This window comes from Topomyia yanbarensis, chromosome 3 (genome assembly GCF_030247195.1).
Source record: "Topomyia yanbarensis strain Yona2022 chromosome 3, ASM3024719v1, whole genome shotgun sequence".
NCBI classification, from domain to species: domain Eukaryota; kingdom Metazoa; phylum Arthropoda; class Insecta; order Diptera; family Culicidae; genus Topomyia; species Topomyia yanbarensis.
Genome location: NC_080672.1, coordinates 170524290 through 170551985, shown reverse-complemented (window position 1 = coordinate 170551985; position 27696 = coordinate 170524290). Strand labels below are relative to the sequence as shown.

The 27696-nt window shown below is 37.9% G+C and overlaps 1 protein-coding gene across 1 annotated transcript in view; it reads left to right on the top strand.

Annotated features, from left to right (window-relative positions):
• Positions 1–27696, top strand: part of LOC131690836 (TWiK family of potassium channels protein 7-like) — a 359592-nt gene that overhangs the window by 301078 nt on the left and 30818 nt on the right. Inside the window, exons 5-7 of the mRNA XM_058976896.1 lie at positions 7095–7251; positions 7839–7935; positions 9417–9546. Of these exons, the coding sequence (XP_058832879.1) occupies positions 7095–7251; positions 7839–7935; positions 9417–9546 (384 nt within the window). The remainder of the gene's footprint in view (positions 1–7094; positions 7252–7838; positions 7936–9416; positions 9547–27696) is intronic.

Here is a 27696-nt window from a genome sequence, read left to right as displayed (position 1 = left end):
ACCATGTTAAGCATTTAAAGTGTGAAATTATAAAATATACCATAAGGAGGCTTAAGGGGAGCGTCTGATGTAAAGTGCTCAAAACGAAAGTTATGTTGTTTCACGATTTTGAAGGCAAGGCAACAATAGATCTTTTGTGTAATATAAGGATCGGTTTATACATTGATTGTGCACGAAAAAAATATTTTCAGTCACACAGAGCACAGAGCACATACGAGTGTTCCAAGAGTAGACGTCCAACCATTTCCAACTCAAGAAGCGCCGCAGCGAACACGATAACTCTCGATAAAATTGTCTGATACAGAAAATTCAATAAGTTTTGTAAAGCTTAGACTTGTAGTTAGTCGATGAACCACAAAAATAGAAAAAAAGCTCGAGTTTCGGAAAATGGGTTAATGAAAAATGAAAAATCATATCTTTTACTAAAAAATTCGCTAATTTTTCTCAAAATAATAGGGAGAAAAAAAATTGTATTCAGTTTTCTGTGGTTCATCGACAGGCTACACATATTGGGCATCCTCATAAAAAATCAAATCATTTTGTTGATTAGTTTTTGAGTTATCGTGTTCACCAATTTGAAAAACGCTATTAAAGGGTGTCCCACATAAAATTTCATCACGGAAAAAACACTGTTGAAATGACCCATTGGGTATTTTCTCTTGAAAATTTGGGTAGAAGTGGTTTACAGTGTACTGTTTACACTGCATTGTTGCCGATAGATTGAAATCTGCGTGTGTTATAGCAAATACGCGCGTGGAATTCATGGCTGTTTGAAACAAAAGAAGTTCAGCATGGCCACCGTGGATTGCGGGAGACCTTTCTAGAGGTTCAATACTAACAATTAAGCGGATAAACTAGAGGTCGATTATTTTTGCCCTCTACACCAGACGACCCCCTTAAACAAATTATTTGTGTGATTTCACACAAGAACATTTGTAAAATACAATTAAAGTTGGCATTTGCGGCCATTGAAAATACGCTTTTTTAACAGTGTACGAAACAGACATGCTGTACTGTTTTGATTTTTCGTTGTGTTTTATTTGTGTGAATAACTCATCAAATTACCGTTGTAGTCGAAAATATTTGTTCACCGTGGCAATCTTCTGCATACTTTTGTGTTGGTTTGTGTATTTGAAGCGAACAACCAAAGATTTTCTGTAGTGATTCTTCGTTTATCTCGTGATTTTGTTTACATCACTGTGGATTCACCCACTAAATTTTACACCCAACGCAGGCGAAAAGTGCTTCCCACACGTCAAAAAGGCGGATAGAAAGTAGCAATGAATTCTGCTTGCAAAACATGTGACTCTCCTGTTAATGAGATCGAGAAAATTACATGTCGTTGCAATTGTGCAACGGTTTTTCACCACACTTGCATTCCTGGTATGCAGCGATCTACTCTGAACTTGTTGTCTGAATTTAAAAAGAACTTGTACTGGCTGTGCGACAATTGTGCTTGCAGTATCAACAAGTCGATGGAGCAAACCGATTCCGCTGCTTTTATCGTGGACACTAAGAAATCCGGAACGCAGTCGTGTCTAATCTCTCCAACCGCATTTTTCGGCTAATTCTGGTTCTGTAGCTCAAAGGGGGCTGTCTATCAAGCGACTTCCGGGGGATCTACCTACTCCAAAAAGAAGTCGCGAGAATTACGCTAAAATTCGTGTCACTGCAGCCGCTGTCTGTGGTACTCGAGAAATTCAGCGGGAAATCAGAACAGTTGCTGATGAGCGGGAACAGTTCTGGGTCTACCTCAGCCGCCTTGATCCGAGCTATACAGTGGATGATATCGTCGCCATGACCCAAGAATGCCTGGGAATTAGCAATACACCCAAAGCAATCTTATTGGTTAAGAAGGATGCTGATCTGACAAAGCTCAATTTTGTTTTCTTCCGAATCGAGCTTCCCAGCGAAGTGAAGGACGTGGCACTCAGAGCGTCTCCTTGGTCAACTAGAGTGCTGGTTCGCGAATTTAACTTCGACCAGCAGAGACAGGATAGATTTCGTCAATAGGTTACATCGGACTCCGGGATGCACCGCCACTTGTACTATGAAAGCCCTAGATCCCCCCGCCACAGTCCAGCTACTGCAGCCAACGTTCACCAGTCGTCTCGGTCCTGTGTGCGGGAGTGGAAAAAGGGTCTTCCAAGCTTCATACTGCGGCAAGTAGCCATCTATTTCGAAACCTTCTAGCACCGAAATGTTCCAGCTCACCGTCAATTTCGCAAAGTACCTATCGGTATCAGACGCCACCTTTCATGCCAGCAACCCGCAGCCGTCCAGGAGTGGTACCTAGCCTGACTGACGAGGGGTCTTCCGCAAACCTACAGCAGGCAAGTATGAAGCATCTGTGAGCTCTTTTTTGTCTCAAAACTCTTCGATTTCCAGCTTTGGAGAACGACGAGACAAGCTGCTACTGTACTACCAAAACGTTGGTGGTATCAATTAAACCGTTGAGGAATATCGCATTGCAGTCTCCAATAACAGTTGTGATATTCGTCGAAATGTGGTTAAATGATGACACGCTTTCCAGTTAGGTATTCGGTATTGGATATGAGGTTTTCGTTGCGACCGGAAACCTAGAAATAGCCGTAAATCTACTGGAGGTTGTGTATTAGAAGCAGTTAATCGCAGCTTGAAGGCACGAGTTGTTGAGAAGACTTGCTGGGATTGCCTCGAGCAGGTCTGGACGATAATCGAGCTTGGCAACTGTAAGTTGTACTTGTGTGCGTTGTACGTCCCACCCGACCAAGTCCGTGACATCGTACATGGTGACGCGCACTGCAGCTCAGTTTTTACCATCCTCGAAGACGCTAAATCGGTTGATGAGATCATCATCATAGGAGATTTCAATCTCCCCAGCATTTCGTGGAAATCTTCCAGCAATGGATTTTTTTCTTACCCGGATTCCGATCACTCCGTTCTTCACTCAGGGGCGGTGAGGCTTCTTAACAGCTACAGCTCAGCCACGTTACTACAAATTAATCCTATTGCCAACGAGAATGACCGCCACCTTAATTTTGTCAGCGATCAGGTTTCTGCTACATCATTAGTGATTTCTCCCTCTGCTCTAGTGAAACCAGTAGCACATCACCCACCATTGATCGCCACGATCGATCGCACCCTGGCGCACGATTACAATGTTCCTCCGGTCCTCACCTCATACGACTTCCACAAAGCTGGTCATCGCAGTATCGCAGACCTCTTCTCCACTCTCGATTGGATAAATATTCTGGACCCCGAAGATGTTGATACGGCTGTTCAAACATTTTTCAACGTTTTGGGTTATGTTATTGACAGGCACGTCCCGAAGATAGTTCATCATCAACAAATCGGCCCTCCTTGGCAAACGAGCACGATGCGACAGCTGAAGTCCATTAATTTATTTATTTATTTCGTCAATCTATGTAGACTACAGATTTCCTTAATTACTAATGTGTATATTTCGTGAATTTAGTATAAATGAAGCAATTTCGGCTTTTACAGAATCATCCTCTTACGCGTTAGAATTTCTTTTGTGTATAAAATATTGCTTTAGTTTCAGTTTAGACATTGTAAAATCAATTGAGTCGCAATAGTGATTATAAATAGACATCATTCGATTTATGGGGCTATATTTTGCATAGTTTGTGCGAAAAGGAGTTATTGAAAATATACTTCGATTTCGTAGCTGTCGTGAAGGTGCATAAAAGTTCAATTTGGATAAAATTTCAGCTGAATCGATACGATGCGAAACGATATTATTAATGAACGAGAGCATTGCAAATTCGCGACGCTCCTTTAATGTTTGAATATTGATAAGCAAGCAGCGTGCTTCATAAGATGGCAGAGGGAATGCTGTCCATCCTAATTTACGAAGGGCAAATAATAAAAACTGTTTTTGTACCGATTCTATTCGTTCTTCATGTCTGCTTGAAAAAGGGCACCAAATAATACTGCAATATTCCAATATCGACCTAACATATGCAATATATAATATTTTTATTGTATAAGGATCTTCAAAATGATAGCTAAAGCGTTTTATAAAACTGAGCATGTTGTTAGCTTTGTGTATAATTGTGTTATAATGATCAATAAAATTTAACTTTGAATCTAATATAACACCTAAATCCCTAATTCTTTCACACTTTGCTACAGTCTGATTTCCTAAGGTAATCTCAACATTCGGTGTTTGTCGTTTTCGACTAAAGGTTATTGAATTACACTTTTTCACGTTCAGTTGTAAGAGGCTTTTTTGACACCACATGTGGAAAATTTGTATTTCGTTTTGAAATGTATTAATATCCTCGGCATTTCTTATCTCCAAATAAAGTTTCATATCGTCCGCATAAATTAGTATTTTCAGTTTTTTGAGAATGAAGGAGATATCGTTCACGTATAAAATAAACAATAGAGGGCCTAAATGAGAGCCTTGTGGAACTCCTGAGGTGACTTTAATTGGATTAGATTGCTTTCCTTTAAATTTAATTATTTGCTGACGTTCGGAGAGATATGATTCTAACCATGTAAGTAGCCCAGGCTCAATGCCGATCTTTGTCAATTTATAAAGTAACATTGGAATGTCAATGCGATCAAATGCTTTACTAAAGTCTGTATAAAGTGCCTCCACGTAGTTTCCATTATCCATTGCAATCAGTGTATAATTAATAAATTCTAGTAAGTTTGTTGAGGTCGAACGACCTTTGAAGAAGCCATGCTGGAGGTTGGAAATTCTGTTTTTTATTTGAAGAAATATTTTTTCGATTGATTCGAAAAGTTTCGGAATACAGGAGATTATGGCTATCCCACGATAATTACGTACGTCAGATTTTTTGCCAGATTTATATATAGGCACTAAAAAAGATTTTTTCCATATTTTAGGGAACTGTCCAGATTGCAAAGACATATTAAACAGCCAGAACAATGGGGCAGTTAACTCAATTGCTAGGTTTTTCATAAATAATGGTGGGATTCCATCAGGGCCAGAACCTTTTGATACATCTAAATGTTTTAGAGAATTGAAAATGTATTCCACTATGACATGATTGACACTAATATCCAAAGGAAAATCGGGAAGAAAAGCGAAGTAATCGCGATCACGGTCTTGTTCAGAAAAAGTCGTATATATTTCATGGAAGAATGTTGCAAATAGGTTGCAGATTTCTTCCGAGCTATCACGTACGTTGTCATCCAAGTGCATTGTTGATGGGAAATTGTCTGATTTTAATTTAGTTTTGACGTAGTTGAAAAAATTCTTTGGACAAGATTTGATCTGCTGTTCCGTTTTTGAGTTATAATCCGCAAGTGCAGAGTCTATGGCCATATTTAGTTTATCGCAAATGTCGAAATATTTTTTCAAGTTCTCATTATTTTGGTTTTTCTTATATAGCTTATGGGCTTTTTGCTTCCTATTTTTCAAACTCTTAATTTGTCTATTATACCAAACGGGATGCTTCGAGTTGCCGTGTCGTCTTTTTTTCTTAATAGGCACCTCTTCATAAATTATCTTGAAAATAACTTTGTAAAATACGTCCACTGCGGTTACAATATTTCCTTCATTTCTAAGGCTATTTTGCCAGTCGACACTACTTAGCTTCCGCCTGATATTGTCTTAATTGGCTTTATGGTATTCAAAGACTTCCTCAAAGTCACAATCGCTGGATTTTTGAATTTCATGGATGAATAAGGAAAATTCAATAGCAGTATGAAATGCTTCATTTTTCCACAAAGGAGTTAGAGATTCAGATACACGGAAGTCTTCCTGAATGTTTGTAAATAAAAGATCGAGATAGCAATTCTGTCGATTTTTTACGTGATTTATTTGATTTAGTCCTATGCTAGCAGTTTTGTCGAAAATATACTGCAATGTTTCGTTTTCTCCCACGACTGGGATTAAAATATGTTCGTTTTCAGAGTCCGGAATAAAATCTGCGTTGCGTTGGTTAAAGTCTCCGTAAATGTGAACTTTAACCTCGGCTGGGAGTTCAGATAAAATTTGTTCAGCAATTTGGAAAAAAGCTTCGTACGGTGTTATATTAGCATGCTCTGGTGGGAAATATACAGAGGCAAAAACATGCATTTCGCCGGCAATGTTTGATTTAACCCACACATGTTCAAATTCCTTAAACTTCACTGTGACTAGAATTTCTGAATTAAATTGAGCCGAAATACCCACAAGAACTCCCCCGCCAGACTTCTTTTGAGATTCGTGAAGATTTCGATCGTCTCTGAATACATTAAAACCACTGCCGAAAATTTCTTCACTTTTTACGCTATCGTCCCAGCTAGTTTCAGTTCCTAATGTAACCAAAAATGACGAAGCTAATATACGTTTATGAATTTCTGCCATTTTGGCTGGACTTTTCATCCTATTAAAATTTTGACAATACATTAATAATTCTGTCGCAGTCTTTTTTGTATTGGAAAGTCTACCATCATTATCTAATTCTTGGAAAACACTGTGCTCAACAGCAAACTCGTCTTTTTCTTCTTCTAAGGAAAGTGTCGAAACTACCGAAAACACGAATGTTGAAAGCGGCATGCCTCACACTGTGATGATGATGGCGAACATTCCGTATTTACTGCTGTTAATTGATGCGATGATCTTGATGTATCACGTGCTGGGTAGGGATTCAAAATCTCGCCTCGTGTAAATTGAATCGATGGAATATAATTTGTAGATAGGCCGGAAAAACGATCCTTGGCTGCTGCAAGAAGCACTCTATCCGGTGGTAGAAGATTCGTGTTGCAGCTATGATTGGGATGACGGTTTTGGTTATGACTGGAGCTACTGGCACGACTAAAGAAGTTGCGATTGGAAAAATTGGCCGGCGGGCCATAATAACGATCGTTTATTGTTGCAGGGGGTCTCCGATCAGGTGGAAAAATATTGTTGTTGTTGTTGTTGTTTTTAATATTATTGTTTTTAAATTCTTATGAGGGAATTAGAGTTTCGGAAAAAGCTCATAATTGACAAGTTGTATGTGAAACCAATTACAGTTTGATTTAACAGTGTTCCGAAAAAAAATCAAAATTGTTACCGGTCTAACATGTACATTAATAAATATGTATACAGAAATTGACCAATTTACATTTTCTTTCGTTTTTCTCCAAAGGTGTTCTATTACTGGTCCTCGCGTACACCGCGTTAGGCTCCGTGCTGTTTGTTACGTTGGAAGGAGATGCAGACGAAGGCGGCATGATTGAGAGCGCGGTAGCTGCCTCCAAACCATATCCAAGACATGATGTAGTTAGCTCAGAAATAAGACTAAAGTAAGTATATATTTATTATGAAATAGGCAAGTTCAATATTCTATATATGTAGGTATACAACGAAGAATTTTGCACAATTCAATAGTCAACTTTCTAATTAAGCAACTATCTACGCCTTTGTAAGTTACAAAATGGAAAGCTTTCAGGAAAAACTACATCTACCGATTTCACGCTCTGTTCTTTTACACACACACATAGGCATTTTTGTGGTCGTGCCCACTGGCAGATAGACGCTGAATTCAACACATCCATTTTAATTGCTTCCGAAGTTTATATCGTATTTTATATCCCTGCCAGTTTCAAGATACCAAGCTTTCCCGTTACAAGTTTTAGTTTTAATTAGGATCTTCCTTTGAGCAAATTTTCTGCTCTCAGGTAATTTATTACATCTTATGGGAGAAATCCCTGTAAGACATGCAGCAAAACATAGTGAAATGAATTTTTGAGCAATTAGAGTTTTCAGTTGGTTTAAACCTCCATCGTGAAACGTGTAGTTGTTTTTAAGTTCTTATCTTGCAAGAAACAACTTTAACCGAAATGGTTGCAGATTTTCCTTAATGGTTTTCTTTACTTTATCTTTTTTCCAGAACTGTAGATCGGCTGTGGTCCATTACGGAAGACCTAAATATATTATACAAAGAAAATTGGACTCGGCTAGCGGCCCAGGAGGTGCAGCATTTTCAGGTACTTTGCGTAAAAGTTTTCAATTACTTGGAACCCATTCGCCCCCACCCCCCTACAATCCTGTCCTGACAGCATTTAAACTTGCACAAACGAATGTGCAGATGCCGTGATGGTGTTGAAGGGATCACGCTAATGTATTAGAAGAAGTTGCTCCCATGGGGGAAACCACGTAACGTATTTCCATTTCCCCTCCAGTAATGGCTTCATTTCTTTTCTGTATTTTAGTTTCAACGTACACTTCCTGCTTGTTGAATGTTAGGCTAAGTTGCTTTTACCTTGGGGATGCTGTTGACCACGCTTTGTGTCCGCCGATTTTTTACCATTCCGGTGTACGAATATCCAGAAACGGTTTAGTTCGGATATATTACGATATACTTCCAGACCCAACCAACACTGTAATGCTTTATTTCCTGTGCACGATTCAGATATAAAAACGTATAGATTCTTTTTCATTGGCGCTCAGGCTACACCCTGAAATAATTTTACGGATGTAGGGATTTCTGTTTAGTGCACTGTCGTTTTCGGTAAATATTCATTAAAATTTCTAATTTATTTAATTCAAGGTGCAAAGGAAATAATTTAAATTCATATGCACTTTATTTCAAAGTAAATAAAGTACCATGAAATGAACTAAACTATCTACCGAAAAATGATCGCTGCTCGAATGAGAGAACATCTGTATTCTCAGCTTTACACGATTTATCACATGTTTTATGAAATTAAATTAGCCAATGCACCTGAATATTTTCTCAAAATAAATGATACACTGCCTTCTGGATAGTTGTCGAAAGGACTGCCTGGTGTTTAATGCGCATGAAATGCATGAAACAAAAGTATGATTACAACAATATCTCATTGTCTCGTGAAGTTTATCTCAGTTTTCTTCCGGGCTTCGCTAACCTTTACCAGCAAGTAACAGGGGCAAACTCATCCTAGAAAAACTCATTGTCTGCATAGCTAACAGCAGCAACAACGTTTCCCCGCTGTATTTAAATATTGCGCTATTATCCATAAAACATGTAATCCATTAACATTTTTTTGTTTCGGCAAGCCAAGCAGTTTTACCCCAATTTATACTAAAATGTAATGGTTCCTTCAATTCTCTACAGTTAGCTACAGTGCTCTGGGTTCCGTTTGTGTTGCTTACTTTGCCACATACTGCATTGAAACGGCTTTGGTCTCACGTCGATCTCTATAACAAACGATACGATTCTACTAAATTCAGTTTCCATGCACAATCAAGATATAGTTAAACGATAAACAACCTCACCCTGGTCTGTGATGGGTCGGATAAGGAAAACCGGAATCGATACTCGGCACCACTTTTATTGCCAACCAATGTTTACAGGCAATATCCTGACTGCTGTGGGCATTAGGAAATTTTCCTGTAAATTAATCCCTCCTAGTTCATCCTGTATCTTGCCACTAGTATGGTGCGGTACAATATAAATCTGTGTCTTTCTTCTACTTCCGTTTTACAGGATACCATCTTAAGAGCGATACGGGCATCAAGATTGCAACAAGTGACCAATACTCAGAACAACGCCAAACCCTACAAGTGGACATATACCTCGGCCTTTCTGTACTCACTAACGCTGATCACCACCATCGGTGAGTTTACCCATGATTAAAAGTGTTGGAATCTATAGGCGCTAAAAACAATAAAACTAGCAACCATGGAAACGATTACATTTACCTATATATGGCAGATCATGTAGTCTTTACATGGGTTTCTCCCTTAGACCGTTTGATTTATTTGGCTGTACAAAACAAATCTTCACTAGTCTGTGTGTAACAAGTATACATTTGAATCTATGTATTTACATAAATATGCGATCTGGTCATCAACCGTTCCTTTACCTAATAGACATCGAGCAAAATAAAAAAAATACTTTCATTTCTACATAAAGTAGCTCCCATACATTTCCTTTCACATATAAACTTTTGAATGTAGGTCCAGAAGATTAATGTTTTAGTTATAGATACCATTCAATTCAACTCGTCGATATGACTTAACCTGATACTCAAATTGATAAAAAATTAAGGCACACTTTTAAATTTAGTGAATGTTTTTTGCCTTTCTAATATAGAAATGTTATAAAATCATTCTGAAAATAGACAATCCTATCACGGCCCTGAGGCCCAGAAGCGAGCATGGTTTCGACTAAAAAATCATGTTCCGAAGGAGGATTAATTGAAATAAAACATCCAACATCGCCACCAAATCTTCAGCGTAGCAAAGGTAAATTATAGTCACCCAAAACTACCACCCCGTCGCTGGTGCCAATTTGATCGTACACGGAAACGAAAAACTACCTAAAATTGAGTTCCTTTGACTCAATCTCGTGGTATCGTGGGGGAAGTTAAAATTAGGTAAACCGTGTTAAAGGTAGTTTCCATTTAACCACGGCAAAAATTACAACTCATTGATAGGTTTTTTATACTCAAATTTAAGTTGAATTTACCTAATTTTGAGTATACCCCAAACAGCTCAAAAGTACCTTCCTCCACGGAAGACATCGACTGAGTCGAATCTCGTTTTGTTTTTGACAACACTAATAAGTGCGAAAGCGACGCACAACTCAAAAGTAAGTTAAAAGAACTTATTCTGCAGGTTGTTTTATTTAACCGTGTGCAGTCGATTGGCACAGGCAGCATGCTGTTCGTACAAAGCGAGATCAGAGTAAATTGCACAGATAACGAGATACATGTCTCCATAAGATACACGAGCGGCAACCCGCTCCAGACGGTCAGCTCCAACGACAGTTACAATATTACTTCGACTTCGACCTTTTGATTCCTTTCAATACCACACCATCACAAACAGCACAGATAGTGGAGTAATTACCATTGCATCGGTATCTTAACTCTACATTAAGAATATCGCCTTAGAGCCATGTTTCTGTTAATACAACTGATACGTCGTAGTCAGAAACAGATACGGCAGCAAACCGAAGTCCGCGAACGTTTTGATAGTACAGCGCGAGTGTGTGATTCATATGATTGTTTACGGTTTCGGTCGTCTTAAGGAAATCAGAGCTATGTGATATCATCTTTGGATGTATTTTTTTAAACTAAAAGGGCTAAAAAATTCAAATATTATAAATGAAGCCAAAAAAATTTTACCAGATCTGCTGCATACAATTTTCTCCCGCTTTAACCAATTCACCAATACAAGCAAAACAAATCGAGGAAGCATCTATTGTTCGATTTTGCGTTGGAATATTGGAATATATTATTCGTTGAAATTGTTGAATCTAATACTCGGATCGGGTGTACTCCAGATGTTACAGACATAGTACAGGTTGGAGATTATTACTAAAAAGTAGAACGTAGTAAATCGGATTTTTAATTCAAAAAACACTTATTGATAAATGAGTATGTCACTGTTTAAATCAAGCTATTTTGGATCAGTTCGCTTTAAATAACCAATTGTAATATGCTATTTAATAGTACTTCGAACGAAGGGAGCACATCAAATAAGAAAGGCCTATGCCTGTGGAAAATTAACCCCAGGGACCATCCATAAATGACGTAGCATTTTTTGAGTGATTTTTAACACCCCCTCCCTCATCATTGCGTTTCGTCACAAACCTCTACATACCCCCCACCCCCCCCCCCCCCCTTTCCCCCGGGGTATGGCACAAATCCCCGACTACATACGGGGAACGTGCCATTTAAGCCAATATATTCTGATTCCCCAATCTCCGTAAAAAATTTTAAAAAATAAAAAAAAACGATGTTAGTTAGATAAAACGGATAAGATTATCGTGACATTAGATCAACCCCCTATTTCCCTTAATAAAAGCTACTTAGCATGACATGACCTCCTACCCCCCCCCCCTGCCATCACACATCATCACAAAATACAAAAATACCCCGTCCCCCATATAATGCTACGTCATTTATGGATGGTTCCCTACAACGGCTGCGTGACTTTTTTATACGTAAACGGTTTTGCGGGTACATTCGTACCCCAGAACTAAAATCGCTCTGATATGCCTAATTTTTATTGAATTTATAATTAACTTGGATAGTTTTATTCTTAAATCAATCTTCTAGTAGCCTATTCAAAATGTTCCTTAATAATGTTATAACTCTGGTAGTTTCTAACCGATTTTGACCATCTATACGGCGTTGTGAATATGATTAAATTGCCTTTTGAACAAGTAGTAAATTACTCAAAAAATGGTCAGAAAGCGTATTTGTTCCGATGCTTTTTTGAACACCAAACGCCAATACGAATACGGCGTCGAAGAGACAGGTAAAACCGGTGCATTGGACGTATACATAAAGTATGTTCAAGAACCCTACATAAACTAATGAATGGAGTGGTGCGTGGCGCATGTTACATACAAATCATATTCTCAGATGTGTTGCCTGTTCCATCCGCAAAAGTAAAAATTTCGATAACGATCCAAGCGCATTCTTTGCTATAGTAGCTTCATTATATCAAATAACAGATGTTTCACTTACTATGGATCGATATTTTGCTTTTAAAATAGTTATAATAAATGTTCCGAATTATGTACACATGACAAAACACTAATGTATACGGTTTTGTGGGGTACATTTGTACCCCAGACAAACTGTAAGCGGGCACTGTTAAATTGGTCAAGTGAAACAAATAGGTTGCACCTGCATTCATGGAAGTTTAATAATCGAATTGATGTATGATAAAGATTGTTTGCACTTGAAATAAACCGTGACGGAATAACAGGAACAGCAAATAGCTCTGGGGTATAAATGTACCACACAAAACCGTTCTGTGGTTAACACAGCAGCGAACGAAAAACATTTTTATCCGTCCAACTATTTACAGATAAAGTATAACTATAGGCATAAATTCGTACCAATAAAGTTGTTTAACGGAGAATTCGCTACTAAATTTGTCGCTGCAAATTCTTGTTAACACGTCAATCAACCGAAAAATCGTCCATATTGAAAACAAAAGAAATTCGACTACACGATCTGTCTAATACAATTTCCATTGTTGCGTTTACTATGAAACTCTTTTGACGTAAACATTTTACTTTAAACTACTTTCGTTTCAAATTATAGACATTTTCCACTACACGCTTAAACAAACATTTAAGTGGGAAAATATTACCAACTTCTATATTAAAATCATAAAAACAATTGAGCAAAGTAAGCGTTTCCATGGAATTCATTCATAAAATCAAAACAGTCTTGGCATTTTCCTATAAACTATTTCGTAAAATTCACAATATTATTCATTGATCCGTTTATGCCATATTAAATTCTTTTACGATTCACCGTTCCTGCACGAAAAATATTTAACGAAATCATAAAATAAGATTCCAATTTACTGATATAGTTCATATATTATGCAACTTTTTGCGTGATCCTATTATTTTCAGCTTAAGAATTTCACAGAACTCAGAATACTATTCATGGCTACATTTTTGTTTCGTGGACAGCACCAAGATTTCCACTTTCATATTGTTCATAGTTCTAATTACTAATTGCATAGCATATCCATGGATCTAATTTTGTTCCGTAACCTAGTCCCTGATTCATTATATATTGATCACGATCTGGTATTGATGCTGAAGAAATAGTTCACAAAATCATAAGACACCGTCGATTGATCCCCTTTCATTATTAAATTAATATATCCATATTAACTTTTGAAAAGGGCTAATAAAATTTATAAACAAACTTTTGATTTGATTATTTCTCTTAATTCGTTATAATGACAGCAGAAAAAACGTTTGCAATTGCTACTATAAAGAGCAAAGATGCTGATTAAAAGCTATTTTTCACGAAATTTAGCTTTGCAGTGAAATAGTGAGCGAAATAAGTTTGTTAACAAAAATCTCTTTAGCCCTTTTGAAGAATTAATATTGGTATTATGCATTTTTGTGCATGGTCCCATTTTTGGCAAAGCTCTAAATATTATTCATGAGTCCAATTCTTTCCCGTGAACAGATTCCTGATACATAATATTTTAATTTGGATTCATCAATGTTTACCGTGAAATAGTATGCATACAGTATGCATTAATTCATTTATTTAGTTCAACATCAATTTCAATTTTTTTCGCCCTAGTGAGAAATTTTGGTGTTTACCCAATTTTCCTCCTTAGAGTGAAATATAGCATAGAGATCAATTTCATGATAACACTGAATCAACAATTTGCCTCCACAATACTCGATTTGTAGCTGCAGCTCTCCAACGTCGGTTACGCCCAACACTCGCCAAATCACGTTCCCCCTGGTCCGCCCATCGTGCTCTCTGCGCTCCTCGCCTTGTTGTACCAACCGGATCATTAGCGAACACAATCTTTTCAGAATTGTTGTCCGGCATTCTTGCAACATGCCCTGTCCACCGTATCCTTCCAGCTTTGGCCACCTTTTGGATACTGGGTTCGCCATAGAGTGCAGCGAGCTCGTGGTTCATCCTTCACCACCATACACCGTTCTCCTTAGCACCCGTCGCTCGAAAACTCCTAGCGCTTGCAGGTCCTCCTCGAGCATGGTCCAAGTCTCGTGCCCGTAGAGAACAACCAGACTTCCACTAATGATGCGTCTTCGGATTTCACGGCTCAAGTTATTGTCAGCCGTTAATAAGGATCCTAGGTAGACAACATCCTCCACTACCTCGAAGGTATCCCCGTCGATCGTAACGCTGTTTCCTAGCCGGATCCTTTCGTTTTTGGTTCCGCCTACCAGCATATACTTTGTTTTGGACGCATTTACCACCGACCTTCGCTGCTTCGCGTTTCAGGCGGGTGTACAGGTCTGTCACCGTTCCAAATGTTCGAGCATTAATGTCCATGTCGTCCGCGAAGCATACAAATTGGCCGGATTTCGTGAAGATCGTGCCCCGGCTGTTGAGCCCGGCTCGTCGCATCACACCTTCCAGAGCGATGTTGAATAGTAGACACGAGAGTCCATCACCTTGTCTCAGTCCCCGTCGAGATTCGAATGGAGTTTACCCGAAATCCTTACGCTGTTTTGTACACCGTCCATCGTTGCTTTGATCAGTCGAGTCAGCTTCCCGGGAAAGCTGTTTTCGTCCATGATTTTCCATAGCTCTACGCAGTCGATACTGTCGTATGCCGCCTTGAAGTCAATGAACAGGTGATGCGTTGGGACCTGGTATTCACGGTATTCATTTCTGGAGGATTTGCCGTACGGTGATGATCTGGTCCGTTGTCGACCGGCCATCGATGAAGCCGGCTTGATAACTTCCCACGAACTCATTTACTTTAGGTGATAGACGACGGAAGATGATCTGGGATAGCACTTTGTAGGCGGCATTCAATATGGTGATCGCTCGGAAGTTCTCACACTCCAAATGGTCGCCTTTCTTCTGAAGGGGGGCAGATCACCCCTTCTTTCCACTCCTCCGGTAGCTGTTCGGTTTCCCAGATCCTGACTACTAACCGATGCAGACAAGTGGCCAACTATTCCGGGCCCAACTTGATGAGTTCTGCTACAATACCATTTTTGCCAGCTGCTTTATTGTTCTTGAGCTGTTGGATGGCATCCTTACCTCCCCTAAACGTGGGAGTTGGTTCATTCCCGTCCTCAACTGCTCTGACGTAGTCAAATCCTCCGTTGCCTTGATCGCCGTTCATCGAAGTCATATAGTCAATATGGTCTTAATAATTTTTCTTGCATGCTCGTGAATGAGTTTACATATTTAGAAGAAATCCTTTATCATTTTTTCTATAAGGCAGCTTTTCTGTAGATTTTGAAATTTTCACGTGAACTATTTGACCAAATTTGCAATATTATTGGTTTGGCTTTCTTTCTGTTTCGTGAGCTGGTGTTTCATAAGCTTAATCGGCAGACATAAGAAAGCTATTAAGGCCTCGTCAAACATCGTTATTCAATTGAAAGGATCAATATGATGTCAGTAAAGAAGATGAGCAATACATAACAGGTTTACAATTCACCAAGCAATTACATTTTCATAATCCATTGCCACGTTACGGCATTTAAAATTCCAAATTGAAAACCCGATCCTACGATAATGCTAAATCAGTCAGGAATCAGCAGCGTCTGGTTCAAATGACATGTTCCCCATGTTGATCGAAGATTTGTGCCTCGCCAAGAATCGTCTTTTCATCATTTCCTGATGGTAAGGTTAGGGGTAAGAAAAATAACGACACAGAACAATTAAAACAGAGCATTCTGTACCCCCGGAGGGATGCTTAGCGATCTGCAGGTGCTACAATAGCAGAAATTAATCTTCCAACCCCCAGAGGGATTTTTATTTAAGTTGTGAGCGGATATATCAACACCCCCGAGGGGATATTGAGATAAGGGAAAGACGTTGGTATGTTCGGATGCAGCCCAAGAGCGAATCTTGTGCTTTATCAAACTTATCGACAGTGGTAGAACTGGTTCTGGACCAACGAAGTCAGTCGCAGCGCCAGCTCTAGCCAATTCGTCGGCCCATTCATTTCCAGTAATACCGGAATGACCAGGTACCCATAGAAGGTAGATAGCATTTGAACTGCTAAGTTCTTCGATTTGAGCTCGACATGCGATTACTAATTTCGATCTCGAATCTGCCGAACTAAGTGCTTTCAGGGCAGCCTGGCTATCAGAGCAAAAATAGATTCTTTTACCGCAAATTCCCTGTTGAAGTGCTGATTGTACGCCACACAGAATCGCAAAGATTTTTGCTTGGAATACGGTACAGCATCTACCAAGCGAATGAAATTGGTTTAATCCCATTTCATGACAATAAACACCCGCACCGGCTCGTTCCTCCAACAAAGAACCGTCAGTATAACAAACTACGCGTTCTTCGAGTTACCGCTCCATCCAGCCAGACAGCCATTCCTCGCGAAGAGGAATTCTCACATTGAAAGGTCTATAAGAAAAACTTCATGTGATTGTAAGATCAATGGGAGCAAGTGTATACTTATCCCAAGTAATCATTTGGGGCCACAGTCTTGTGTGGCTAGTTGCACAATCTATTGGGTTACAGTTCCAGAGCCCAGTAACCTTAAAACGGTATGCACAAGAAAGTGCTTCTTGTTTCAGAAACACATGTAGCGGTTTTATGTTCAAGAGTGTTTCTAGAGCAGCAGTAGGTGTTGTCGATAACGCACCAGTCATCGCCATCAAAACCATCCTCTGAAGATGGTTTAACTTTGATTGGATTGTCATGACTTCTCCATTCTGCCACCAAACAAGGCACCCGTATGACAGTATTGGTCTAACAATAGTTGTGTAGATCCACTGAATGTACTTGGGTTTGAGTCCCCAAGATTTGTCGAAAGCCCGTTTACATTGGCCGAAGGCCATGCAAGCTTTCTTGATCCTGAAATCGATGTTAGCTGTCCAATTAAGTTTTGAGTCAAGAATTACCCCAACGTACTTAACTTGATCTGCGATAATAATTTCAGAGTCAAAGAACTGCAATGGACGAGCTCCGGTTGTAATCCTTCGTTGCGTGAAAAGCATCATTGATGTTTTATTTGGATTAACTGATAGTCCAACACGAAGACACCATTGCTCAACAACAAAGAAGGCTTGTTGTATCATATCATAAAGTATGTCAATGCGAATACCGGTGAACATTAGGGAACCGCGGGGCAAGTCCGACACCTTAAGCGCAATAATTTTTCTAAAATTCTACAAAGCTCCTAAAATTTTATATTCTGTGCATAATCCTTGTTTAGGTGGTTCTTAACAAAATATATTTTTTTCAGCGTTTCAAAAAATTTAATTCATTAAAAATTATTGGTTGCCAAAAAATGGAGAAAAATGACATTTTAAAAACGCTGCGGATAAGACCGACACCCCAAAGGGACAAGAGCGACCCCCTTTTGAACTTTCTTTTTGTCAAATTTTTTTCATTAAAAATGTATTGTGTATGTGTGATAAAGTGTAATTATGTATATATGAGTATGTGTGATGCAAACGTATGCTTTCTGTAGTTTCATCGCGTAGCAAGAGGAAGAGCATTCGAATGCGTGGTGTTATGAATAAATAATGTTTAACGCATGGTTTATATTATGGTACGGGTTTTCTCAAGTAATTCTTTCGAGCCTAATTGCCACTTGTATAGCCATTCTAAGTAGGAAGAGCTGTTCTGCAAGTAGATTATATACGCTATTACTAGGACTCATTCACTTAAAAGTGACGCACGCTTCGTAGTAAGTTATCCGGTTCGTGTTGTGATTTTTCGGAACACTGTTGATCAATAATCCGGCGGTCAATGAAAATGTTTCATCAATATCATTTCAAAATCTCATATTAGATTATACTTTTCGTTTCTGTTTGTAATATAACTATGAATCACGTTCAATTTAATTCTTAATTTTTTTGGTCGGCTTTTAGACAATACTGATAAATAAAGACAAAAAACATAGTTTCCGTGTATTTCAATTTTTAACATGACGTAATTATAGTATAATTGAACACAACAAATATACCCAGTCGTTTGTATCGATTCAAAAACGAACCCAATCAACTAAACACCGTGTCGGTCTTACCCCACCAAAAAACTGTCGGTTTTACCCCAACAGCGCACATTTTTGTTAATTGCTCAATTAACAGTATTGAAATACTCAAACTTATCTTCAATTCACACAAATAACGATATGGAGAATAGAATAGAATGTGTGACACAAAAACTGGTAATTTTCAAAGATTTTGTGTTATTGAAACCTTAAAATGTATCAACTAAAAATAACATCCAAACGCGCATCAACTTTGCTTTCGCTTGTTTTGTTTGTTTTGTTGACATTAAATGAATCCATACGGCATCGATGTGTATCGAAATGCCTAAAATAATCATACTAATAATATCCTGTCATTATTGTATGATTTAAAATTTGATATCTGGGAAAAGTCGTAGGGTGTCGGGCTTACCCCCAGTCAGGCCCGTAGCCAGGATTTTGTTTCGGGAGGGGCTTAAAAAAATTTGCATAAAGCTTTTAATTCTGACAATTTGATATAGTCACTAGAAACTAAATTAAATTTTGAAAAGTTCATAATGAAATCAATTCCAAATCAAAGACAATCCTAAAAATATGTTCATTGTCACAAGAAAGGTTATAGTACTTACTCTCGTTACAACAAAGTATATTCTAGAGTTCACAGTATTTATGCGCTAACCGAATATGACAATGCTTGACGGTGCTGGAAAACACTAGGTGTTCCAAGCTACACCTTTAAAAGGCGTAGAAGATGCTAAACCGAAATGAGTAGAAAAATATCCATAAAATGTTCGAACGAAGAGAATGTCGAAATTCGTACAAAATCTTCTGATTTAGCAAGCGATTTGTAGATGCGCAGAGACGGTTCAACTTCTATTTTCTTTGTCTGGTGTTCTGCGAGTATTACCAGTTCCAAGGCATCATGCTAACAAAATTTTTTGATATATTCTATTTAAATGAAACTATTTTCAAGACTAGCCTTGGTCGGGTAGATTAGAACCCCAGTTAGGAAGGATTTTTGGTAATCAATAGGATCAAAATATAAATTTAAATGATTAAATCAACTGAAGGAAACTGCCCACAATTTAATTGATTAAAGAAAATTGTCTACAAATCGAATGAAAACACTGATTACTAATATCTTCTAATTTTCCTTCAAATCGCCAGTCGCCGTGCATGTGTCGTTCACCGTGCAGTTTCAAAATCACGAAACGAAAAAAACAGGATTTGAAGTCACGTCAAATCCACCTAAACGCACGGTAACTGGGGACTTGACGGTACGTGAAATTTGTTAAATGTATTACCAAAAGAACTAGAAGGTCTACCTTCTGATGTCGCAAAAAGCAGAAGCAAAAAAAATTGCTACGCTATAGCAGGCTACAGGCACCAGTGAATCAAGCTAGCTATTGTTCTACGCAGAAACAAATATTTTGTAATTTTAATTTTATTTTCATGCACATATTTGGAGCATGAATATAAATGTAAAATTAAGTTCCACCACAAATACACACGACTTGTCGTGCTTTCTTCAACAAATTTTATTATAATTTTACATGTGGATTGAAAATTACAGTTCGTTTAAACGGAAAACCAATGCACTTCAATGTATTTTTACTCGAATACTGCTGTAAAATGAATGACATGTAATATTACACGAATGAAAGTGTAAAATTGTATGTTGTTTGATGCTCCAATTGATTTTAACGTAATTTTCAATCAAATTTTGGATTCAATCGTTGTATGTTTACATTCGTATTGATTTACATGTCGTTTAAATTTCATTATTTTTTGGTGTGTATATCAGTGCACATACAAATTGTATCGTTGCCCCCGGCTGCGGAGTAAAATGAGTTTGCCAAATGAAGCAAAAGTGCCTGTGCTACGGGATAACACGAACAGTTAAGGAAGTGGAACAATTAGTTAAAGTGAAAATGGAGCTTAATCTCGCTGAAGTTACCTACATTCAGCTACATCACGTAAAAACTGTGTTTTGATCACGTTTAGAAGCTTAGCACAGGCCGAAAACTTTATTGCAAAGAACAACATGCAACACGAGGTCGAATTTAATAACACCAGAATCAAGATCCCCGTGCATATGGACAACGACATGGTGGACGTGCGTATCCATGATTTGGCCCCGCGCACGAAGGAGGATTTCATCAAACAAATCATGTCGCAATATGGAGAAGTAGAATCTATTACGAATGACACCTGGAGAAATTTTTTCTCTGGCATTCCCAATGGCGTTCGTATTGTGAGAATGCGAATGACTAAACCAATACCTTCTTACATGACTATCGAATGCAAATCACCGAAGGATGGCGTGACCTATAAGCAAACAACGCTAATTACATATCCCGGGCAGACCCCAACATGCCAATTCTGTAACTATACAGCCTACTACGGAAAAACATGCGCCGAAGCAACTAGTCAAAACTCATCTACTACAGCCAACTCTAACAAGCAGCCACCGATACCTTCAGATAAACCTAAAACAACGATCCAATTACCCAATAATGCAGGTACAACGACCACGACAACCGCTCCCAAACCAACAACTAGCATCGCCAATAAAGAAGCAAATACCGATGAAGACGGATATACAACAGCGACCCATAAGAACAAGAAACAAATAAGAACCTCTGATCGTGAACAGGAAGAAAGCAGTACCGATGACGACATGGACGGGAACGATAACGCGAGAGAAGGCAGACTGAATGACCACCAAGCGGCCTCACCGCCAAGGAAAAAGATCTCAACACGCAGCAGCAAACTGCGTCAACAAGATCTGGCAGACCGACATTCTTAGAATTTTTTTATTTTTACTTATTGTAAAAAAAAATAAAAGACCCACGGATCAGTTGTGCTGACGCATTGAGCCGTTTCAAATAAAATTTTAGATTGAAAAAAAAAGAAATATTATAAATATGAACAAGCTCAATAATTTCAGCATCTCTTTATTCCGACATATGGACGGGTATACATCGCACTTACTTCACCTCTGTCGAAGAGTAACGTAGGTGTAAGGCCAACTTTCTTTGATGATTTCTGTTGTTCTGTAGTTGAGTGCCCAGAAAATATAGAACAGCTGCTCTTGGGTCGATTTCAATTTATTTATTATTTTTTCTCTCTTTTTCTTCGTGATCTCTGCTCATCTCTCTCATTTTATTCCATAACGAACACAAATAAAAGGAAAACATGAAATCGAAACATTAATCCCAATTTATTGACTGTAGACTCAACTAGTTACAACATTTTAGTCGCTCTCCGTGATAGGCTACTGATGTTTGTTCACTGTATCGTCACGTCGTTTTTAGACTTACATGGACATTAATTGGAAACCATCGAAAGAGACAGAAATGCTGCTGCTTACAACATTAAGTTTATTATGATTGATTGACTAATATGTGGTTTAGCATCTATTGACATCCGTTGAAAAGTAAGGATAAAATCACAACAGATAGTCCTACCGCTACTATGTACGTTTCTGTATGTGAACAACATTAGTAATATACGACGGTATACAATTCTTGGGTTGATGAACACCTCAGAAAAACCGCTGTTTTACCACTTTTTGGCTTGTTTATTTTTTGGCATTTTTCTTGCTTATTGTTCGATTGTTTAAAATATCACTACTTTGCGGACTAATAATGTTTAAATACGGACCGCATTCTCCGCATAAAATGAAATTGAGTGTCAACAGAAATACTATTGCATTAAAATTACGCGAAAACAAAAACTGTCTTCTCGACTATATTGTCATCAACTAACGGAAATGTTTTTGTCTAGCACGCTTGAGTGAGATGCCTGATGTTTCTACTAAGCTTACAGTGCACTAACCTATTACAGAAATTCAATCTGCTTATGCTTTAACTAACTTTATTCTGGCTAATATATAACATAATATCTGAGTTTTGTTAGACACAACCACTAGCGATAAAGTTCTCATTTTGGGACAGTTTTTGAGCTCACTTTTCTATAAAACTTCTGCAATTTTATTATATATTTCGTTTATTTTATTCGGTTCAATGCATTAGCTAAATGAAGCCTTGTGTCTTCAATATATTTCCATGATGTGAACAATGAAAGTGATAAAACGTAAATGGTTGTCCTACAGATCTCGTGCGAACAACTAGCGATTGCATGTGGAGAACTATTTACTAGGCTGAGAAATATTTTTCCTAACCAACAGTGTCGCGGTGGTGTTCATTTCTATCTCGTACACTTCCTTATCATCATAGTGGTTACTGCCATGTCCATGTTCGCGAATTTCTGACGGGTCACGAGTGGCGACTTCCTCAATGATGGTGCCGACCGTTGATTTTGAGATACTAGACGCAGTTTTTGCCGTCAATATTATCCGAACAGCAGCCAAAATTTGGCAAATGTTTGTTTTTCAGGAAATGGTTTTGGAGACTATGTATATGCAAAGATATAATGTGTAAAATAATACTATCGCATTCAGTTTTTACGTGCAGGGTCAGGTTGGAGGAAATATGTCTGTTAACCTAGATTTTCACCACAAAAACACCATTTAATATACTTCCTAGATGTGTCCTTTATAATGAATACCATTTTTTCCAAATGTGACAGGAATCTTTTAATAGCCACGGTGCAAGTAAGTGGTATCAGATCTTGTAGCCGAGCATTGATTTTCTCATCGTCCATATATATGAGGATCAACCACATGTTACAAGTTGTTATGCAAAATGACTGGTTTCGCCTGGGCTAATTTGTTAAATGGCATCAGCACTGAACGCCTGACATGGTTAAACTCGTTAAAGGCGATGTTCGTAAGCATAACCTCCATAATCACCTTCAGCAAATATTTCACATCATTAATGTTGCTCCAGCCAAATACGGAGGCTATTGACTTCAGGTCTTTTCGCATAAGATCGATCTTATGCGAAAAGACCTGAAGTCAATAGCCTCCGTATTTGGCTGGAGCACTACTTCTTGCTTCTGCGACTCAATCATTCGACAGATCCCCACAGCAAGAATTAAAGTAACAGTTTCGTTTGTCTTCCGACGAGTCACACAATATGAAGGGAACTGTTTTATCACACTCAGCATACTGAGTAGATATCCTGACCGCTGTCTTCGGTGGTTCGAAATAGCAATCTTCCTCACAATTCTCGCATTAATTTGTTGAAACCAAACAAGATACAATTTTTTTAAGAGTCACCGAAAAACATGTTGTTTCTTAAATTTCTTTTTGAAAATTTTCGGGGGGGGCTTTAGCCCCCTAGCCCCCCCTCTGGCTACGTGCCTGCCCCCAGTTCCCCTACGTGATAATCATCGGCGAAACCATACGTCGGAAACCCAAGCTCATTAAGTTTCCTCAACAAGCCATTAGCGACAAGGTTCCATAGATGTGGTGACAGCACACCATCTTGAGGACATCCGCAGGCACTATTTCGAATTGAAGATACGACTCGATCCTACTATAATGCAAATAGAAATTATCGTGGGCTTGATTAGGTTCCTAAAATCATGACCATTAGTCATGGTAGTCTCCGTGAGAAATCCGATAGTAAGAGCAAGATTAAAATATTACGATAACGCACAAAGTTATTACTAAAACTTTGATTCAGCTCTATTATGACTATGAGTCACGTTACTTCAAGTGAAAATCCTTTAGTAACCTCAAGTATAGAACAATCACAAACAAAAGAATAGTGAAAATCATGACAAACTTCCAGAAATCGGCAGTTTTACTCGAAAAACTAATCTTTTATCTTAAAAGTGTCGGGGTCAACAAACACGAAAAACCTGTTTCGATCAAGCTGGATGCTTATCTCGCATGTCCTAATAGTTAATGCTTTACCTTGGAATATTTACAGATGTCCAATTGCACACAAAAAGAAGTCTAATTTTCAAAAATATTTCAAGACGCGAAGAAAAATCATAATTTTATTTTTCAACAGGCTCCTGCTCCTGCTCCTGTCACTGCTCCAACAGCATCCAATCAGGCTAATTACAATATCTTCAGTTATATTGACTTGTAGCTGTTGGTCTGTTAGTGTTGAGATAAATGTAAATAGTCCTATTAATTAGCCTCTCTTGTTTCTGTAAGCAAATCTTCACTAAAACAAAATGTATAGTTATTTCAATACGTTGTTGTTTACAAACAACAGGGGCATGAATGGGTTATGTTCGTAACAGAGAAGAAACAATGATCGCCATGACCCCAACCAAACGTACGAAAGTAGCGCCATATATTTTTTGGCGTGAACTAGTCTTGTAGAAACACTAATTTTTTCCAACCTCTACCCATCCAGTTTTATTTACAGGTAAAATGCGGCGGGGATAGTACGTACATCAGCTTCATGTCTTCCAGTGCATCTGCAAAACAGCAAAATTTTGTTAATCGCTACGTTTTTGTTATGGATTTAGAATGAATATCTGTTAATCCTTATTCTGTAAACGTAAATGTAAACTATTCGATACTCTCAATGAAATAACTTATCCATATAATGTAGCAATGTAGAAAACTAAGCATAAATCCAGTACCATTCAAGTTTTAAATCCTTTATGACATTGAAAAATTACAAATTACATCTTTTTCCAAATTGTATAAATTGAACTAGAACTCGTCATGTGGGATAAAATCAACGCTCTCAGAGGCTGTACAAACTAATTAAATTATAAACTATCCCATGACCTTACAACGGTAAACATAAAAAGATAAAATACCGTATGTAACCGGAACTCACGGACAAAGCTAATCCTCGATCCTTGACTTCTATAAGCAAAGCTTTTATGTCTGCATTCACGCCCCCACCCCTTAAAACTAAGGAGCACCATATATTACTGGTACCTAACGTCGAGGAGACAGAGTCCGGGGAAATAGGTACTCAAGAAAAAAAACAAGTGCAGGAACGCGTGGCAGCATTTTTAATGAAATGGAAAAGTGAAGAACGAAGTTTCATGCATAAGGAGCTTATCGTGAGTTTTCTTACATGATATGATACACAACATGTCTGATGATGCTCGGGGCTTGAAGTTACAGTCATCAACTCTAAACCCTCGCCATGGAACAGTAACAGAAATGCAGCGAGCGCTACTGCATGGTTGATGATTTTTCCGCTCTAGGCTTCAAGATTTATGTACCTTTAGCCATTCTGCCCTCGAGCATGGGTACAACATTGGGGATTACTCGTGTCTGCTTTTTGCACGGAAGAAAATTAATTATGTATGCTCATCGCGATGTACTTGGCCGTATTAACTTAATGTTCCAGCCAGTCAAGACATGTTTGTGCATTGTCTAACTCGTTGTTCGAAATGATATCATAAGATCTACTTAAACATACATAAAATATTGACGCAAACAGTATGTTTTTCCATTGTTCAACACATTACGTCTTAACTCCTGAATTCCATAAAGCATGGAGATTCGACGATTAATACGGGCTCGCAAACTAACACTTTTCGCACTAGATATATGTTACTTGGGCAAATATTAAATAAATAAATCCGTGTTTTTCACACCGCGCAATAAGTTTCAAAACAATCAATATGCAAATATTGCGCTAACTAATCCGATTTAATGTAGATAAAGAAATAAATTTCAAAATACCAAAAAGACGAAATTCCTTTGTTAACAAAATTTGGAACACCTAGGTCCTAAAAGATCCATTCCAAAGTTGATCCTAAAAGATGTCATTTGAGTAACTTTTAACACGATATACAAAGCAAAACCTTGGTACTACATTCCGTTGTGAACCTTAACCTTTTGTTTGGAAAGACTTTGCAGCCAATGCTTAGTGTACATCACTAATAATCCACTCTAAATGTAGCTCGTACATACTACTAGCGGTTTATGAGATCAGTGCCTTACCATCTGAGTCGTTTGACCAGGTTACGAAGCACGAAATCGAAACGTTGCTTATTATCTTTTATTTACATGAATTCACTTGGATAACTTACGACTCTAAAAAGTTAAATGTGTCTCAGCCACCATCAGGTCGTGCAAATAACTTTACATTGCCTTGATACGACATTAAGGAACTCAGGAACCTTCAAGAAAATTGATCCAGATCGTGGATCACTTAAAAAATCTGCTTACAATCTGAAAGTATGACACGAATTTACGATCTTTTTTATATATTTGGATGTAGTAGTTATATGGAATTCACGAGTATCAATATTTATTTTTTCTCAATTTATCAGCCGTAATTGTGTACTATGCTATATTTCTCCTTAGTGGATAAAATATGGGTAAAAACTGTGTTTCTCCTCTAAGGAGAAAATTGTTTTAAAACCAGATTTACGCATAAATGGCAAAAAACCTATGACTGAATTAGTTATTGGAGATGCCTTTAAAGTTCCTCTCATCAAAATCCGACACTAGTAGAGCAAAATAATTTTTACCTAAAATTTCTCCACTAAGGAAAAATTTGGCACAGTGCATGTTGCATTGGCTTGCTAAGCCAAACCAAGTTTCGGTTTAAACAATAATCATCAGCTTAATCAAAACTCCTTTTCTTGCAGGATATCACGCAGGACTAAGAGTGCTCAGAAATACAAATGGTGTTTTCGTTTTTGGAGCTAGCTTAATTCTGTACCTATGTTAGTGTCGCATTTTGATAAGAGGTACTCCAAGCGCCCTCCAACAACTAATATAATTGCGTGTTGATAATGTGAAATCTTTTCTAAAACACCGGACCCCATACCATTTTGCGAAGAGCATGTCTATTTTTCATTGTAATTCCGTTTTTCGAAAAAAAATAGTTCCATGTATAAATTAATAAACACGTTTGCTTAATTTAGCAAATCAATTAGTTAAAAAAAATACAACTTAAATTGTCCAGACATTTTTACAGTGCTTATTTTTACGTATTCAGAATAATTATACCAAAAGTTACCGACAAGCGTGCCAACATTCCAAATTTATTTGGATTCTGGATGATTTTTAAGCGTCGTCCAGGCATACAGATTTATTTTTGTCTAATCCAGATTTCAAAGAATTTGTCCAGACTTATCCAGATAATATGAAATATAAGAAAATAAGTAACAAGAATACTTTGTCGATTCTAAAACCACTATTCGAAAAACAAAACATGTCAAAGTTGGTTCGCTGAAAGTCCGAATTTTCTTCATTTTCAATTTAATCCATTTGACGGATTATCTATGGTAAAAAATAAGCATTTGAAATCTGAGCGCAATTACCAAATTTTCAGTAATATATTTGTTCGAAATATATTGGTTAACAACCAAGAATATTCCATAAGTAAAATGTGCAAATACAGCTCATAGTTGTATCTTGATCATAAAATAGGCCACCAAGAAAAATATTACAGATTTTCTAAGAAAACATTTGGCATCCTTCG